The following is a 19,881-nucleotide window of genomic DNA, read 5'->3' as shown; positions in this document are numbered from 1 at the left end:
CACCTTAATGCCGCTGTGCTAGGACGACTGAATCTGGGATTTTAAGAGGCACGAAAGGCCCTCCGCTGCTAACAGAAAGAGATATGGATAGATAGGATCTCCCTGTCGGATACCTCGTGTTGGATGAAACACTTCTGATTTAACTCCATTAAACATAACCGAAAAAGTTACTGAGCTCACCATATTCATGATAACTTGAACCCATGGTGCAGCAAAGCCCAACTTCTCCATGATTGATCTGAGATAACACCATTCCACTCGATCATACGCCTTCATCATATCTAATTTCAGTGCAGCAAAACTGTTACTTTTGGCTCTGTTTCGGCTCATAAAATGCAGGCACTCATACACTGAAATTATGTTGTCGGTGATAAGCCTCCCTGGTACAAACGTTGATTGTTCTTCAGAGATGATGTCCGGAAGAATCTGGTTTAGCCTATTTGAAAGTACCTTCGAGGCAATCTTGTAGAACACATTACATAAGCTTATAGGTCGGAATTGAGAAAGCAAAGTGGGGGTGGATACCTTGGGAATAAGTACCAACAACGTGTCATTTATGCAAGCTGGATTCTCATCGCCCTTCACAATACCTAATACTACCTTTGTTACCGCATCTCCGCAAATGTCCCAATGCCTTTGAAAAAAATGTGCAGGGAAACCATCTGGGCCCGAAGCTTTTGTTGGGAACATCTGGAAGAGCACTGTGTTTACCTCCTTGGTATCATAAGGGGCCAAGAGGATATCATTCATTGCCGGTGTTACCTTGACAGGAACATGTGCTAATAATTCTGCCACTCCTTGGACTCCCTCCGAAGTATAAAGAGTCTTGTAATATTCAAGTGCTAGCTGTTGCATCTCGGTCCAATCTTCCATTATTTGTCCATCTGCACGTTGAAGAGCCTTGATCAAGTTTTTACGTCGTCTCATCGAGGCTCTCATATGGAAGAAGTGTGAATTGCGGTCTCCCTCAGCGAGCCATTGTATACGAGACCGTTGTTTCCACATTAGTTCTTCGCGTAAATATAGCTCGATTAGACAATCATTGATCTTTGTTTCTGCATGGGATGGTCCCACTCTCGCTGGATCACCTCGCATGCGGTCTAGGTCCTTCTTCAAACTCCGTATCTCACCTCTGACGCTCCCAAAAGAAGACTTTGACCACTCGCCAAGATTGTTGACTAGAGCTTCCAGCTGGGCTCGCACATCAGTAGCTGTGAAAATATGATTCCAAGCTTCCCAAGAATTCTGCACCGTGCCTTTGAGATCTTGATGTGTATCCCACATAACCACGTAACGAAACACCTTATCCTTCCTCTTGCCAGCTGGAGGCTGGGTTAGCTGTAGCAATATAGGTGAATGGTCTGAGGTTGCCGCTGTGAGGTGCTCAACAATCACCGAAGGGAATCTAGCACACCAATCAGTCGTTCCCAGAGCTCTATCTAGCCGGACTCGGGTGAAAGTACCTCCTGTGACTTTCTTTTCAAAGGTCCACCATGTTCCCTTAAAAGCGAGGTCAACCAAGCCGCAAACATCGGCTGCATCTCTGAAACCCTGAATCTGAGCTTGGCTTCTCGTGCCAACGCCGTCATGCTCATCATGCCTCAACACTTCGTTGAAGTCTCCCATGCAAAGCCACGGTAAGTTGCTCAACGTGGATAAATTTTTCATTGTGTCCCACGTGTTCTGACGAAGGTGAGTTTGAGCCTCACCATAAAAACAGGAAAAACGCCATGGGTCTCCACCAAGATCACTAATTTTCGCATCGGTATGATACTTCGAGTAACCCAAAATCTCAACTTTTATTTCATTATTCCAAAACAAAGCTAAACCTCCACTCCTACCGGAGGAATCAACAGCAAAAGAGTTATCATATCCTAGAGTACTTTTCAGATTTTCAGCTCTAACACTACTAATCTGTGTTTCAACAATGGCAAGTACTCTAGGGGCAAACTTTTTCGCGAGTTCGCGTAGCTCTTGAATTGTCGGGGCGTTGCCAATCCCACGACAATTCCAGCACAACAGATTCATTGCGCAAGGCGGTCCTCCTTCGGGGTGGCCGCCGATCGTGCATCATTCTTCTTGGGCCGTTTCACTTCTTTCCTTGGCGAGACATAGACAGGCGGCAGCAGGGGGACCCCCACAGGCTTTGCCGATAATACAAGAGCTGTAGAACTCCTTGGATCCACAGTATCTTTCCCATCGAGGGACTGGGCTGTCGCTAAAAGTTGGTTGTCAGATGACTGTCTCTTATTGTTTGCCACCGCTGACTCCAAAGCAATAGCAGCCGACACGCCAATAGCATGCGGCTCACCTGGTCCTGAAGCACCTGGATACTATACTGTTTCTGCCCTTGCATCTTGTTGTCCTGCTTCATTGCGCGGCTCGTTTTGACGAGCGTTGAAACGCCAGCTCTGGTTGGGGTTGAATTGCTCTCATCCCCTGCCTCTCCCTCCGGCGTTCCTTGGGCCTCCTCGCCCTCTCTGACTACCAAAACCACTTCTTCCTGATTGCGTGAAGCGTACATTATGGGCCAAAACAAATTCTCCCCATTCAAACTTGGTTTCATCATGGACGCCATCACCGCACCCCTCATGCCAATGCCCGCATTCACCACAGTTAAAACAAAAAACTGGTAATTTCTCATACTTTACTTGGTATCTGACTCTTTCATCTCCCTTCTTGGCAGTTACAAACCTTTTAATTTTTGCGTTGATGTCTATCTTCACCCTCACTCTGACAAATTCGCCAAAGAAACCTGCTGGCAACTTGAGCTGAACTTCATCCACTTTGCCAATGCGGGAAGCCATCCCCCTGACTGCAGGCTCAATTAAAAAGTTATCAGGTAGCTGGTGGATTTGTGCCTAAACTGCCAACCTGTCCAACTTGATGCTATCCGGGTTTTTGAATCCATCATACTCCACCATGATCACCGCCTGATCCCTGAAAAGCCAAGGCCCCTCGACCATGGCCTTATTCCAATCTCCAAGGCATCCAAATTGAGTTGTGAACAGATTGTCTTTGATCTTCCTCCAAACCACCGTCTTCGCAGGATTCCAGGCCGCACGCATGGCACCATATAAAGCATTAGGGCTGAAAGTCCTCGAGGTGTGCACCTTAACTATGGCAAGCCACTTCGCCGGCTCACCTAGGTCCGGCAGCTCCTTCTCCCACACAAAATCATCGTCCTCTTCCTCCTGGAGGTTTAGACGGGCAAGTAGTTCCTCCGCCGTCTCCTTGCCATGCCGTCCCTGCAAGCTTGATCCAGCAGCCATGAGCAATCCGGTCTTGCTGTCACCGCGAAACCCTAAGTCGATCCGCCAGAAAACCCCACGAAACCAAGGCCGGGTAAGGTTGCGGAGAACCTCCCTTGATCATCCCGAGTCCGAGGGTTACCCCAGCAAAGATCCACCCGGGAGAGAAGGTAAAACCGGCCGCAGCGCCGGAGTACGTCGAAACCCTAGGCGGCGCCGTAGGGGAGAGATGCCTACTCGTTGTGGCCGCTGTTCTGCTATGCTTGAGGATTTTTGATGCGCTACATGATTGGCGAGCAGGCGGCCTGGGACGCACGACTCACGCGGAGTCGGGACGCGCCAGCGGCCCAGCGCCCAGGAAGAAATATACGTAGGCCTATATAAAATTTGGGGCCCAAAATTTTTATGGGCCCTGTGCGAGCCGCACAGTCTGAACATCTATGGGCCCGGCCCTGGTCTTCCCTGCTGAATGCCGGAATTGGAATTCATCGTTTGTAACTGGTAGAACTCATCCGAAAGTATGGCGGTGATCGCAAAAATAAAGCAGCGGGGCTACAAAACAAAACACAAATCCCTTCGTGTGAGATACATCAAAAACAAAAACGCTGGAAATTCAGACTTCAACATTCGCAAAAGTGGAAGAATTCAGGGGGAAAATGCCAGAAAAGATACAAAAACATTACATGTACAATTCACGAAAAAAAAAAGACGGAAGAATCCGTGCACATTTATATATGTAACAACAAACAGAAAAAATCGACCGTTGCTACTTTCAGCTTTGTGCGAGTGGTATTTGACGGGATTTACCCTTAACCATATCTGTGAGAGGTTGCGTGAACTGGAAGCTAAAAACATTCTAGTTAGATTATCAAACATGCATGCCTGTATGTTCCAGGGAAAAACATTTTTTTCTTTTGTTTGCAAAAAGCACCGGTGACTAATACAGTTGTGCTTAGTTCTTCAGACATGCATGTGTGCCTCTGAGAAAACAAAATTCACAGAAAGTGCTTCAAATTTTGATCTCACCGGACTACCCCTCACTGCAAAATTCAGAAAACTCATTCTAGACGTCCACAGCACCACAAAAAACAACTTTGATTCGTGTGTGGCCAGACATTCACATTTTGTAGAATCAACACCTACAAGGATCAAGGTTTTTTATCTATGTTCAGGAAAAACAAACAACAGGTTTGTCAAACAGCATTCGAATGCATTGGTCTTCATACATAATATACGTCCAGTCTAGCAAGTCAGTTAGAAGATCCCCGTAAGCCCGGATTGACAGTCAGGCATTGATGCCACATTTTAGAGGGTTTCAAACCAGTGAGCGAAGCCCGAATTCACAATCAGATTTTGCTATGCTTAGGTAAAAATTTCAGACATATTCAGAGGTTTCAAACATATGTGACACAGTTGTTCATGCAGAATTTTCAGTCACACTAAAGTCAGTTGTGGTCAGTACATATTGGCATGTTCAAGTTTATTTGCTTCAGCTGTGGGAGAAGTCAAAGAGAAGTCACTTTCAATCTTTACCTGCCAACAGATCGATGCTATGCGTTGCATCATATAGAAACGCTGGCCGGCGTTCTGCCCGCGACGGGCTACCTAGGTGACTATGTTCCTGCCGCAATCCGGAGAAGCCACGATTGGTAGGACGACCGGATCAACACCTTGGTTTGTGTTTGCCATCGTAAGAAGCTAGTGGACTGACAAAATTAAGTCGCCGTGGGGGCGACGGGCTGAGTTAAATGGAGCTGGTGGGCCGACTCAGCCGTCTTCAATCCAACGTCCGTCGACGCCCGATACAAACGTCGTTCTCTTTCGTCTGCTATACGCATTAAATGTGGCCACGTACAAGCCCTGAAATACTGTCTACGTCTCATATCCCGAAATGAGTCGACACCTCGCTGATACCATGACCAGGCGAGCTCATCCACGCCTGTGGATTTTTGATTGTTTCTGGCACTAGTGTAGTGTCCAAAACGCTTTTATATTATGGGACGGAGGGATTAGTGTTTTATATGACAGCACACGAACACGAACACAAAGAAATGGATGCCCACAGATGCCCCATATCCATAGGCAAATTTACCCTCCTTAGTCCTAAGTTCAAATACAAACCACCCGTCATCCGTAGAAGATGCCGACCCTGTAGACTACCTATAAGCCAACAACAAAAATTTCAGCCGGTGTGGAGCTGCCTTGAGCTTATTGGGCCGTATATAGACAAGTACTCGATGTGTCTAACTACAACACATCTTTATTGTAGATGTGGCATATGACATCAGTTACTTCTTATAAATATAGTCTTCACAAAAGAAGATGCAAATACAGTATAATATTCATCATGGAATCGGGAAAATCCCAGTCTTTCAAATACATGAAACTATCAAATACAATCAAAAGGCATGGATACAAAGATCTACACAAATACATAAAGCCTAGCTACCTAGGCTTGATTTACAAACTCCCTCAAGGGTTTTTTCAACTGTTTCATGACAGCCTCCCATCCTGCATGGGTCGGGTGCATGTCATCCCAATAGAAAAATCTATTTGAATTGTCGCACACAGTGTACAGAAGCTCCGTGGATGACTCGCCTTGCTGTCCGCAGTAACCATTCGAATCCAAACTCTCGCAGCACGGCGATAGTTTGCGCTTGAATTGTTTGGACAGCTCTGAGCCTTTACCACCTACATTAATGCACATGAAATTAAAAACGTTCAAATAAAGTAGTTCAAGTACACAATCAAACCCCATTGAATTAGATTAAGATAATTCTAAAATAATGAGACACTTTTGAATGCATGTAGATACATACCTGCCGCATGATCCACAATATTAGCGAATGCGTTGTACACGTCAACGATGTAGACATTCTTCTTTGATGTCATAACTTGTTTCAGATTATCGTTGTGGATGGATGCACCCAAGTTTCCAAAAACATCACATGTGGTGTAGTTGTTGGTTCGTGTATGTGATGGTGTGCAACCGATAGGGTGCAAGTTATTGACAAGAACCTTTGTCACCCCAAGCTTCAACAATTGATCCACATTAGCTGCAATCTCTTTTGTCACCTTTCCAATATAAGCATTAATCTACATCGCATACATGAAAATTATAAGTTAGTAAGATGCGCAAACGAATTATTGTTCAAATTAGTGTATGCGTGTATATATTGTGCGTTGATATGATACTCACATCGTTGGGGTTACTTAGGCCAATGACGCCGGTGCCTGCATAGTCGTTGCCGGAGAAGGCCACGAGCGCCACGGAGCGACTCAGTTGATTTTTCCTGATGGTCCCGTCCTTGACCATCTTCTTAAAAGTGTCGACCTGCTTGGCGAGGACAGGGACTTTGTGCGATGTACTGTCCAACACGCCTGCACCACCGGTAGCAAAGGTCATGCCGGACGGGTCGCAGGTTTTCTCAGCCGTGTGGGCATGCGCCGGAGGGGCTTCCTTCAATCCCAGCATTGTTGCTGCAAGTTATCAATAAAACAACGAGTAGGGTTAATTGTGATTCACCATAGATTATAGCATAACATGATATTACAATATAACAGAGTACCATTTTAGGGTAATACTAATATAACATACTAGTAGTACTTACCGATGAAATCTGACTGGATCTTGTAGTTTGAGAAGCGGCCGGACGGAGTGTTCGGCCGCGGAAACCCGTCGGCATCGACGTAGTTGGTGCCGTAGGGGTAGGCCCATTGCCGCGACATCTTAGTGACAGGGCCGGTCAGAGGGAGGTTCCCATTGTCAGCGAAGTCATCCCCGAACACAAAGAAGGTGGCGCTCGACGCCTTCTTCTGATGGCCGCTGGTAGGCGCAGGCCGGGCCTCCGCGCCATTGGGATTCAGAACGAGGAGGAGCAGGAGGGCGAGGCCGAGGACGGCCGGAAGAAGCTTCATCGATTCCGGCGGCGCTTTTGCGTCGCGGAGGCGGATCGTTCTACTACCGCTGGCCCGAGGATCACCCAGGCCGGTGCTACTCTTTCGCCAAGGAAAAATCAGGACGCAAAGCGCTCGTCTGCGATGCTCGTACATCATGGCCTGGCCCTCTCTTCAATTTATGGAATCATCGACCAGCAAAACAAGTCGATATCGGTCTTGCGGCCTCGATCAGAGTCGGATCCACAGCACAACCATAAAAGATTGAAAGGAGATGATGTGAAGCGTATGCCTCCTGGCAGGGACGTCTGCGTGTTATATAGCCAACAAAGAGTACAAGATGCGGCGGCAGGTGGTTGAGTCTTGACCCCTAGTGTAAGCTATACATGGATATCTACTAGCACCGGTTCCCTCTAACCACCTGCCTTGATACACAAGTTAACACACACGCACGCACATCTACAATCGTGACAATGTCAGTTACAATGCAAGTCTATCATCTAACATCCTCCCTCAATCTAAACGTGTCAAGGTTGAGATTGTTCTTGAAGACTTGCAATTTTCGAGCTTGTAAGGGCTTGGTGAATCCATCAGCCACTTGATCTCCAGTTGGTATAAACCTGATGTCCAACAGTCTCCTGGCAACTCTTTCTCTAACAAAATGAAAATCAATCTCTATGTGTTTTGTCCTTGCATGAAACACAGGATTGGCAGACAAGTATGTTGCTCCAAGATTGTCACACCATAGACAAGAAACATGTGTTCTTTCAATGCCTAGTTCATTAAGCAGGGTTTCTACCCACATTACCTCAGCAGTAGCATTTGCTAGTGATTTGTATTCAGCCTCTGTGCTAGACCTGGAGACAGTTGCTTGTTTCTTTGCATTCCATGAAATGAGATTAGAACCAAGGAAAACAGCAAACCCACCAGTAGACCTCCTATCATCAGGACATCCTGCCCAGTCTGCATCAAAAAAGGCACTTACTGTAGTTGACTGTGACTTACATATTTTTAGTCCTATCCCAGCACTTCCTTGGACATAACGCAGTATCCTCTTAACAGCTGTCCAATGCACAGTAGTAGGAGCATGCAAAAATTGACAAACCTTATTAACAGAGAAAGATATATCAGGTCTTGTCAATGTCAGATATTGAAGTGCACCAACAACACTTCTATACTTAGTCCCTTCTTCTGGGTTTAGTAGCTCCCCTTCATGTAAGGACAACTTTTCTATAGTAGACAAAGGAGTGCTACAAGGTTTGCATCCTTTCATGCCTACACGCCTGAGAATATCAGTGGCATACTTTTCTTGTGTCAACAAAATCCCATCAGATATCTTTTTTACTTCAATGCCTAGGAAGTAATGTAACTCTCCCAAGTCCTTGAGTGCAAAATCATTTTTCAAATTTTTTAACAATGCTGAGGTGGCCTCTGGTGAGGAACTAGCAACAATTATGTCATCTACATAAATGAGCATGTAAATGATCACCTTTCCTTTCTGGAAGAAGAACAAGGAGGTATCACCTTTGGAGGGCCGAAATCCAAGTTGTTGTAATTTCATGCTCAATCTCGAATACCAAGCCCTAGGTGCCTGTTTCAGACCATAAAGAGCTTTATCCAACTTACAAACATGTTGAGGTTTAGTCTCACTGACAAAACCAGGTGGTTGCTTCATATACACCTCTTCCTCGAGAACGCCATGTAAGAACGCATTCTGAACATCCAGTTGACGAAGACTCCATCCCCTGGTAACAGCAATAGACAAAACAAGTCTAATGGTGGCAGCTTTAACAACTGGACTAAACGTGTCCTCATAATCAATGCCATAGCGTTGCTTAAAGCCTTTAGCAACTAGCCTAGCCTTATATCTATCTAGAGTACCATCAGAGTGTCGTTTAATTTTGTACACCCATTTACAATCAATAATATTCCTTCCTGACTTGGGAGGAACCAAGTGCCAAGTTTGATTTTTCATAAGAGCATTGTACTCTGTTTTCATGGCACATTGCCAATTCTTTTCTCCTAGAGCTTCTGCCACATTTCGAGGCTCTTGAGTGACAGTGAGATTTGCAAACTTAAAATTTTTATCATACCTGACCGTCCCATCTTTAGGAACCAAAGGCTTGAAAATACCTTTCTGAGCTCGTGTACGAGGGCGTACAGGAGCAGAATCCGCAGAAGATCCGGGCGCCACAGCAGATCCAGCAGGGTTGGCAGCGTCCAAGGATCCAGGAGAATCCCCCTCGCCTGCTGTGTGACCGGACGTGGGATCGCGCGCCGGCCCAGGCGACAGAGCAGGCGAATCAGCCTCGGGTGCAGCGCGGTCGGGTGTTGGATTGTGTGGCCGCACGGACGACCGGGCGGGAGTCACACGCCTGTGGGCCCTGCCGCCAGGCCCATCATTGCATGGAGACGCGCCCGCGCTAGGCGACGCGCCCGCGCCGGACCCACCACGACACGTGGTGTCCGCTGAGACGCCGCCGGAGGGAATCGCGCCAGCTAAGGAGAGCGGCGACAGAGAATCTGCGCCTGCCGCCGCAGGTGCGCGGGATCCTGCGCCGCCGGATCTCTCGGGATCGGTAGCTGCAGCAGAATCGCCCTCGTGTTCTGTGCCGGTCGGCCTTGGACTCATATGCTGCATAAAATCATGTGATGGAGTATCGTTTTGTGCCAAATTTTTTTCACTGTTTCCTGCAGCATCATGATCCGGATTAGTAGCACCATTAATCAAATGATCAACACTATTATCCCCCTGATCAGTAGGATTCAAAAGATCTGGTGACAACAAAATAATTTCAGCTCTTAGCCGTGCACCGGCATTGGAGTGCAAGGTGGAAAACGGAAAAAAGTTTTCATCGAATACCACATCTCTGGAAATATAGACTCTTCCCGTAGAGATGTCTAGACACTTGTATCCCTTGTGGAGGTTACTATAACCAAGAAAGGCACATTGTTTTGATCTAAATTGGAGTTTATGTGTGTTATAGGGCCTTAAATTTGGCCAACATGCACAGCCAAAGATACGAAGGGAAGAATAATTGGGTGTGTCACCAAATAATCGAGTGAGAGGAGTTTCAAAGTTTATGACTTTGCTTGGCATCCTATTGATTAAGTAGGTGGCAGCAAGAAAAGCCTCATCCCAAAATTTTAAGGGCATGCAGGCTTGAGCAAGTAGAGACAGCCCAACTTCAACTATATGACGATGTTTTCGCTCAGCTGACCCATTTTGCTGGTGGGCATGAGGACAGGACACATGATGAGAAATTCCTATTTTGGTAAAAAAGGAATTCAGCTTTTCATACTCCCCTCCCCAATCTGTTTGGAGAGCTAGTATTTTTCGATCAAATTGTCTTTCAACAAGATTTTGGAAGTCATGAAATTTTTGGAAAACTTCAGACTTATGCTTAATGAGGTAGATCCATGTGAATTTGCTGAAATCATCTATAAAACTCACATAGTATTTCTTTCTACCTACAGTTTCAACGGCAGGGCCCCAAACATCAGAAAAGATAAGTGCCAAAGGAAATTTTGATTCACTCATAGACTGAGGATATGGTAGTTGGTGACTTTTGCCTTTTTGGCATGCGTCACATACAAACTTATTCTCATTATTGCTAGCACATGGGAGTTTATTCTCACTAACGATCTTCCTAACAACAATGGAAGATGGGTGACCTAAACGTCGGTGCCACAAGTCTGAAGATGGCTTGGTGGCACTTAGCACATGCTTTGTGACGTTTCCCCCGATGTGTTTGAGAGGATAGAGACCTCTCCTACCCTTGCCGTGAAGAAGAACCCTCTTCGTTTCCAGATCCTTGACAAGAAAAAAATGAGGGTGAATTTCAAGAAAGTGTCATTATCAAGAGCAAGTTTACTTGCAGAGATCAAACTTTTGGTGGCCTGCGGAACATGAAGAACATTATTTAGATGAAGTTCACGATCTGGGGTATAAATAGTTGTATGACCAACATGATTAATCACCATACCTGAACCATTTGCAGTGTGAATCTGCTCATTGCCGGTGTACCTCTCCCGGACCGTGAGCTTCTCTAGATCACCGGTGATATGATCAGTTGCACCACTGTCCGTATACCAGTTTGTATCGACGCCGTATTGCGGAGCAGCAATGTTCGCCGAGCGCTCTTCACCTCCCTGGTAAGCGGAGTCGTACCGCTTCCAGCACTTCCAAGCAACATGCCCAACTTTGCCACAGATCTGGCACGTTGGTTTGGCAGCGGGGTTGTTGTTGAAGCCGCCACCGTTTCCTCCTGAATTGCCACGGTCACCCCCGCCGCTGGGCTTGTTGAAGTTCCGGCCGCGGTCACCACCGCCGCCAGCTTGCTTGTTGTTGAAGGGGCGACCGCGGTCACCACCGTAGCCGCCGTTGCCGTTCTGCTTGTTGGAGTTGGTGAAGCGCCCGCGTGATGCAGCGTTGGCGGAGGACTGAGAGGCTCCCCCGCGGAGGTTCATGCGCGTCTCGAAGCTCAGAAGCTGCGAGTACAGCTCCGGGACGGTTACAGGTTCGACCCGTGAGCACATGGCCGAAACCACGGGATCGAATTCTTCCTCCATCCCGGCAAGGATGTGTGAAACCACATCTTCTTCGTCCACCTTTTTTCCTGAAGCCATCAACTCATCACAAAGAGTTCTGATCTTACCAACGTACTCCGTGATGGTGGAGTTGCCCTTCTGAAGATTCTCCAGTGCGATCCTGACGTTGATGGACCGTGCTCGGGTATGCGAGGTGAGCATCCCTTGCACGGTGTTCCACAGCTCCACGGCGGTGTGGCAGGTTGCCACCTGGATGGCCATCTCACGAGGTAACGTAGTCAGCAGATAGGAAAACACCTGCTGATCACGAGCGTACCAGGTGCCAAACTCAGGGTTGGCGGCCTTCGTCTTGGTCTTGCCGTCGCTGCTGGTCACCTCGATCGTCGTGGGAGGCACTTCTTGCTCCAGATCGAGGAAGCCCGCCATCTGCGCCCCCTGATGGCAGAGAGGACGGTGGCGCGCCAAAGGGCTTCATTCCCCTTCGATAGCTTCTCTGTGGCGATCTGTGCAAAGGGAGATGAGGGGAACGTATTTGTGGATGAGCTCGCCATGGATGAATCCGAGGTAGGCTCTGATACCATAAAAGATTGAAAGGAGATGATGTGAAGCGTATGCCTCCTGGCAGGGACGTCTGCGCGTTATATAGCCAACAAAGAGTACAAGATGCGGCGGCAGGTGGTTGAGTCTTGACCCCTAGTGCAAGCTATACATGGATATCTACTAGCACCGGTTCCCTCTAACCACCTGCCTTGATACACAAGTTAACACACACACACGCACATCTACAATCGTGACAATGTCACGTTACAATGCAAGTCTATCATCTAACAAGCCATAGACGGATTGACCAGCAAAACAAGTCCAAATCGGGTTTGTCATGGACGGGACGTGGTCGTTCACTGCCCAGCTGCTCGTCTCTGCATGCCCTATTCCCCTACTCCGGCCATCAGACCTCCTCCACGCCGCTGCGCACCGCCGTCAGCTCGTCGGCCCGGCCGCGCTGCCGGTCGTTGTCTTCGCCCTTCCCATGGACGGGATTCTCTCCGGTTTTGCTGTTAACCTCCGCCCCAGTTGGAGCCATGGGTGCCTTACGTTGTGTTCTGTCTCTGAGTCTCTGTAGCATCTCAACGTTGACCTCGATCTTGGGTGTCACCTTCTCAGTAACAGCTGCAAAGGGGCTCTTCAAAACAGCAGCTTATACCAGTCATACTTGAACAGGCAGATGCTCATGCTCATAAGGACTTGTTCGGTCGTGTTGGCCGAAGTAAAAAATTGGTACATTTGTATTTAGATCAGAAGAACAAAACTGTGGGGAATTGCCTTGAAACGGTGTCAGGTCAACAGACTGAATTCCTCTTACATTTCCTCATCTTCCATATATATGTTCGGGAAATGCTAGAATAAGTTGATGTATGAATCTGAACTTTCGCGGCAACTTTCTGTACTAACTACTAACCATGTATTTTACTCCAAACTAAGACATCAAGAGAAGAAAATCTTGCCGTTCAGAAACTACAGGTGTCAAAGATCTCTGTATATATTCTTCCGATCAAGTGACATCTACTCTCCCTAGTAACACTTACAGCGAGGGTCTGCCACTTCGTACTACTTCAATCCTTCCTTTGACATTTATCATCTACAGATAAATCTCAACATTGAAAAGTGAAATGTTAAGGCCATGTGTTTTCTTCTGATGAAGCAACAGCTGCTCTGCAGTAACACCTACAGTTATGATTTGCCTCTTCAGATTTCACTACTTCCTTTGCCACTTATCATCTGCATATTCTTGGATCTTACACCGATGAACAAGGACAAATAAATAAAAGGAAGCTCCAGACCTTGCAGTCACAATAACGCCAAAGCACCATGGGACCCTACAAGGTTTAAATCATACATAATTTCATCAGAAATAACATGCATCTCTTGACTGCTGAACAGCAAAATTCTCTTTGATGAAGCATCTCCACAAGTGAACTGCAGATATAAGTTGATCGCGCTGCATAAATTTTTCTGAAAAACATGATCGGTCCGCATAACTCAAGAATTGTCATTATTTTACGTGTAGTGCAAGAGAGGCCAGCGTAGCCTGTGTTAGTCATACTCACAAGATAGCCGCTTTCTGTGTACACGATATTGCCTGGTTTCGCTTTTGCTGAAGTCCTAAGGTGGAAACCCCTAAACACACTTAGGCTAGTTTGAGTCTCTGCTTTTTGTTTTCTTGTTTGCTTTATATATACACTAACGTGAACATGGCTGTTCAACAGGAACAGTAAATCAGAAGGGGGCTCTTGAGAAATAATCTTTTGGACATTGAAGGAAGCCCTCATGTCGTTCCAGTTCAGAATGTTGTACATCCAATGAATTGACAGATTTTCTCTTTTAGGAGCAGATCTCTATACATATAATTAGCTTGCACCCCCAAATACACAATGATGTATCCACTATATATTGCCCGTGTGTAAAGTTAAGATCTTGTAATAAGATTGTAGTACATGCACATGTACTAGAATAAAGCCAGCACTTGTCCTCTGTAATAATCAGTCTGCCATTTGATCCACAAAGTTTTCCTTGTTAAGTACCTGTTCGGACTCTCTCTGCTCTCCAACTCCGCTCCAGAGAAGAGCAGCATCCAGTTCTAATTTGGGGAGTGGCTGAAAGGGCGCTCCGCTTCGTACTGAAAGAGTGGAGGACTGGAGGGTTGCTGAACAGGGAAGTTTCTAAACATTGGCTCATAATGGATGAGCACTTCCAAAGATGAATATTTTGCTTTTATATGGCGAGATCTGCAAATATCGCTCTGTTTTGTCACTACTGAGGAGAAAAGATAACAGGTTTAATGCAAGAGAGGAAACGACATGAAAGAGCAACTTTGATCAATGATCATCATCATTACAACACATGTTAGTGTAAATCATGTGTAACAATGACAATTCACACCAATTACTCTACAATATGAGACTATAGGGTTTGCATTGCATGCTTCCGCTACAAGGCTCACATGCAGTCTTTGCCTTTGACAGGGCCTTCTTCCTCTGGGCAAGCATATAAATGAACGTGTGTGGCCCACCTGCAGTCATCCAAGTTAAACAACAAAATGTTCCGTGAGGTCCTACCACTAGTAGAAAACAGGGCTTTGATTCGGGCCTGGCCAACCCATTAGTCCCGGTTCTTCACGAACCGGGACCCATGGGGGGCATTAGTCCCGGTTCATGAGCCCGGGGGGCCGGCCGGGGCCTCGTGGGCATTGGTCCCGGTTCGTCTGGATCCATTTGTCCCGGTTCTAGGCATGAACCAGAACCAATGGTCCTCGCTCCTGGCCCACAACCATTGGTCCCGGTTCGTGGCTTGAACCGGGACATAGTGCCGGGCTTTAGTCCCGGTTTCTACCATGAACCGGGACAAATAAGTTGCCTATATATACCCCATCGCCACAGCAGAGCACTCCACAGTGCTCTGTTTTTTCTGGCCAGCGAGGGGAGGGCATTTGGGTGCTCTAGCTCACCTCCTATGCACATGAGGTGTTCGATGAAATGTCCGAGCCACACTATTAATCTTTCTCCTCTCGAAACTCGACCTCCGAGCTCCATTTCCTCCGAGATTTGTCTAGGTTTAGCGGTCCATCACGTCCCGTCCCCGTCTTCACCGCCGTCGATCGCCCGCGCCGATCTCGTCGTCGGCACCACCGTGGTGAGCCTCTTGTTCTTATCTTCTTTCTTAAATAATTTTTTTACTTCAGATAGATACTTGTCTAATTTTCTTACTTTTATTATTCCTTGTTATTATATAGTGCGATGATTTTGGTATCCGCCACCGTCGGCCCTCATCCTGTCTATGATTCAGATGTGGTATATATTATCTTTTGATAACTATTTGGTTCATTTATTGTTTATGACAATTATGCCGACCAATATGACATAGATTTTATTTATCTAGGAGGTGGTTGAACTGGAAATTCCAACCGACCCTATTGTCGAGAGGTTAAATTTAGTTGAAGAAGAAAACAATTACTTGAAGGAAAAAATAAGAAAAATTGAGGAGGAGAAGATGATATTGGAGTTGCATGTTGCGGATGTCGTCGATGATCACAAGATCAAGATGGATGCAATGCGGTTGAAGATTAGAAAGATTAGAAAATATGCCATTCATACCGAGGCTTGGTATCATTATGCAGTTGTATCAGTTGTTACCTTGGTTGCGATTATGATCGCATTTGTTGTTGCATTGAAATGTTTTACATAATTTCAATGTATGGTTTAATTAGATGCTCTGGAGAGCTATATGTTGTTCAATGAGAACTATGTATGTACTTAGGTTTTAATGTGATGATGAACTTCTATTAATTTGGTCACTTATCTATTCATGAGAGGGTTGAAAATTGACGATGTGGCTTTGAATGGTGCATTTTGAACACAGAAAAACTATGGAGTTCAAATAAGTTAAAAAAATGAAATCCCTTTGTAACAGACGAGTTTCCGTATGAAACTCTCATACTCCGAAAGAGATTGTCCGTTTTGTACATGAAGTGCATCCAGTTTTTGCCGTAACCCTCTCTACTTTCTTGCACATGCAATGTGGGTGAAATGATGATACCATGCCAACTTTCAACCTTTTCAGAGTTCATTTCAAATGCTTTTCAATTTCATGGTGTTATAGCTCAAAATAATTAGTAAATGCATGAAAAATAACAAATGAAGTCAGAAATGGTTGAAAATTGATGATGTGGCTTTGAATGGTGCATTTTGAACACAGAAAAATTATGGAGTTCAAGTAAGTTCAAAAAAATGAAATCCGTTTGTAACAGACGAGTTTCCGTATGAAACCCTGATACTTCGAAAGAGATTGCCCGTTTTGTACACGAAGTGCATCCAGTTTTTGCCGTAACCCTCTCTACTTTCTTGCACATGCTATGTGGGTGAAATTATGATACCATGCCAACTTTCAACCTTTTCAGAGTTCATTTCAAATGCTTTTCAATTTCATGGTCTTATAGCTCAAAATAATCAGTAAATGCATGAAAAATAACAAATGAAGTTAGAAAGGGTTGAAAATTGATGATGTGGCTTTGAATGGTGCATTTTGAACACAGAAAAACTAAGGAGTTCAAATAAGTTCAAAAAAATAAAATCCCTTTGTAACAGATGAGTTTCCGTATGAAACCCCGATACTTCAAAAGAGATTGTCCGTTTTGTACACGAAGTGCATCCAGTTTTTGCCGTAACCCTCTCTACTTTCTTACACATATTATGTGGGTGAAATGATGATACCATGCCAACTTTCAACCTTTTCAGAGTTCATTTCAAATTCTTTTCAATTTCATGGTCTTATAGCTCAAAATAATCAGTAAATGCATGAAAAATAACAAATGATGTTAGAAAGGGTTGAAAATTGATGATGTGGCTTTGTATGGTGCATTTTGAACACAGAAAAATCATGGAGTTCAAATAAGTTCAAGAAAAATGAAATCCCTTTGTAACAGACGAGTTTCCGTATGAAATCCCTTTGTTTCAGAGTTCATAAATAACTTTTTTGTGACAAACTTTGATAGCAAAAAGAATTATCATAAAATAAAATAAATAATTAATTTGAAACAAAATAATATAAACTTTAATAAAATATATAAGTAGAAACAAAATAAAATAAAATAAAATAAACTTTAATAACATAAATAAAATTTATGAAACTAAAATTATCAAAGTATTTTCTGTTTAAAACATTATAAGCAACCTCTAGTATTATTGAAACTAAAATTATATAAAATTGAAGTATTTTCTGTTCAAAATCATTAAAAGCAAAAATAATTTTCATAAAGAACTTTTTTTGTTAGAAACTTTAGTAGCAAAAAGAATTATCATAAAATAAAATAAATAAGTAATTATAAATAAAATAAAATAAAATAAATAAGTATTTTGTTGTAAGTAGAAACAAAACAAAATAAATAAAGCAAAAAAGAAAACAAAAAAACTGGGAAAATTTTTGCCAACGACTGGGCCACCACGGCCTGAATACGAATAGAAACCCATCCATGGGCCAGGATTCAGGCCCGCAGAAGGCTGAGTAGGCCCATCAGGCATATCAGTGACAATTAGGCCCGTAAGCCTGCAATGGAGAGGAGCTCGAGAGGGGTGCGGCAGTGGGGCTTATAAACCATTGTGCGCCCCTCTCAACTAGCGAGGTGGAACTAAACTCCCACCACCACGCCACTGTGCAAGGCCTTTAGTCCCGGTTGGTGGCACCAACCGGGACTAAAGGGGCTCATTGGTATCGGTTCGTAGCACCAACTGGTACCAATGTTGAAATCTACGGTAGGGTGCGTCAACTGCAAATTAAAATTTCCTATGCGCAGAACAACCAAGAACATGCTACGGGAGATGGATCACAGTTTGTTACCACTAGACGCGCAGTATCGTGTAGCGGAAGAAGAGTTGGGGCAGCGCGTCTGCGTGGATCGTATCCTCCTCGCCCGATTTCCCTCAAACAGCCGGTCGTCCGATCCCACGTACAAGTTCGCCGGAGCGGCGCAAGTGCACCGCCTCTAACGGTATCCGCTCATGCAGGAGGAACACCGTGCAGCGGACTGCTAGATCTGATCACACAGTCGGCGGCGAGTGGAGGTGGCTATTCGCAACACATGCAAACCCTACTCGCAGCACCGAAGCGATCAACCTTATGAGTGTGCCGCACCTCCACTTTATATAGGCGTCCATCACGGGCTCAACACTTGGGCCTCGCACGGACCCTAAAGCCCAAAGTCTACTCGGTCACGTTCCTAGTCCAGTTCGGATCACATCCAACCAGTGTCCTACAAACCGACCTTGTAGGTTCCTTCCCTTAAGCGCGCGACCCCTTAGGTTCAAGTCAGCTTGGTCATAGTTCGGATCACCTCCGACCTGCACGGTTGGTAGTGGCCTCTAGCAAGGCGTGCCGACCACCAAGCAAACTATGAAGCTGGTTAGGCGAACATGTACAAGGTGTCACACTTCTATTCCCTTTGCCACACGATATATGTTGCGGGCTCAAGGCGAGACTGTCATCCTTGTGCTAGCCCGATCTCTTTCTCGTTCCAGTGATGCCGACCACAAACTGGATTATTTCATAATCCCTGTCGCATGGCCATGCTTATCCTGGTTGGATCACATGAGGGGTCCAGAGTATATCTCTTCTGACCGGAGGGGCAAATACCATCTTGCTCGACCACGTCTCGCAGCATGGGACTGGACAAACCCGAAACCTACGTTTGTAACTACCCAGTCACGGAGTAGCGTTTGGTCGGCCCAAAGCAAGTCTGTCACCGTCCCGAGTACATGCATCATCTCAGGTCTTAGGACATAGAACATATGTTGTACTAGAGACTCACAGATGACATATCACTACTAGGGAAAATGCTATACACAGAGGTATAGCAGTAGCGTTGGTCAAAACTCGGCGCTAGCGCTACTTAGTAGTAGTGCTTGTTGCAAAACCACGCTACAATCATTATTTTAGCAGTAGCGCGTCTCCACAGAAAAGCTCTACTACTAAAATTCTCTCACTGGTGCCGGTAGACTAGGAATAGTAGCAGCGCTTCTCCCAAAAGCACGCTACTGCTAAAAACATTGTAGCAGCGCATTTCTTCTTTACAGCGCTACTGCTATGTAAAAGAAAATAAATAGAAAAATAAGTAGAAAAGTAAATGAAAATGAAAGAAATAGAAAAAGGAGAAATGCAAAAAAGAAAATGTAAAGAAAACAAAAGAAAAAGAGAAAGAAAACAGAAAGGGTTAGCTGCAGCGCGTTTCTCTGGAAGACGCTATAGCTATCTTAGCTATAGCGCGTTTCATCAAAACGCCTTGCTGCTAGTTTGACTCAAATCCCAGCGGCCCTTGCTCAAAATTTCGCTAAGTCCTGTTCCCCCCCTCTCTACCCCCCCTGTCCCCCAACTGCTCCATCGCTGCCGTTGCCCTGCCGCGCGCCTTCGACCACACCGCCATCGCCCGAGGCCGCCTTCGACCACACGGCCGCCACCCGCCGCCTTCGACCACACGGCCGCCGCCCGTCGCCTTCGACCACACCGCCGCCGCCCGAGGCCGCCCCCTCAACCTCACAGCCGCCGCCCGAGGCCGTCGTCGACCTCACTATCGCCTCCCTCGACCTCACCGCCGCTGCTCGAGCCAGAGCCTGCCCTCGCCGCCGACCGTAAGGCTATG

The 19,881-nt window shown here is 45.7% G+C and overlaps 1 protein-coding gene and 1 pseudogene across 1 annotated transcript; both read right to left on the bottom strand.

Moving 5' to 3' along the window:
* Positions 1-5,700: 5,700 nt before the first annotated feature.
* Positions 5,701-7,169, bottom strand: LOC119280817 (GDSL esterase/lipase At5g03600-like). Its single transcript, XM_037561531.1, has 4 exons — positions 6,863-7,169; positions 6,451-6,731; positions 6,071-6,347; positions 5,701-5,942 (listed from the first exon to the last, which is right to left on the bottom strand). The coding sequence occupies exons 1-4, from the start codon at positions 7,167-7,169 to the stop codon at positions 5,701-5,703; spliced, it is 1,107 nt and encodes a 368-aa protein (XP_037417428.1).
* Positions 7,170-11,623: 4,454 nt separating this feature from the next.
* On the bottom strand, positions 11,624-11,762 carry LOC119282955 (annotated as a pseudogene).
* Between the last annotated feature and the right edge of the window lie 8,119 nt (positions 11,763-19,881).

The sequence above is a fragment of the Triticum dicoccoides genome, chromosome 3B (genome assembly GCF_002162155.2).
Source record: "Triticum dicoccoides isolate Atlit2015 ecotype Zavitan chromosome 3B, WEW_v2.0, whole genome shotgun sequence".
Classification (NCBI taxonomy): Eukaryota; Viridiplantae; Streptophyta; class Magnoliopsida; order Poales; family Poaceae; genus Triticum; species Triticum dicoccoides.
This window is presented reverse-complemented; position numbering and strand designations above follow the sequence as displayed.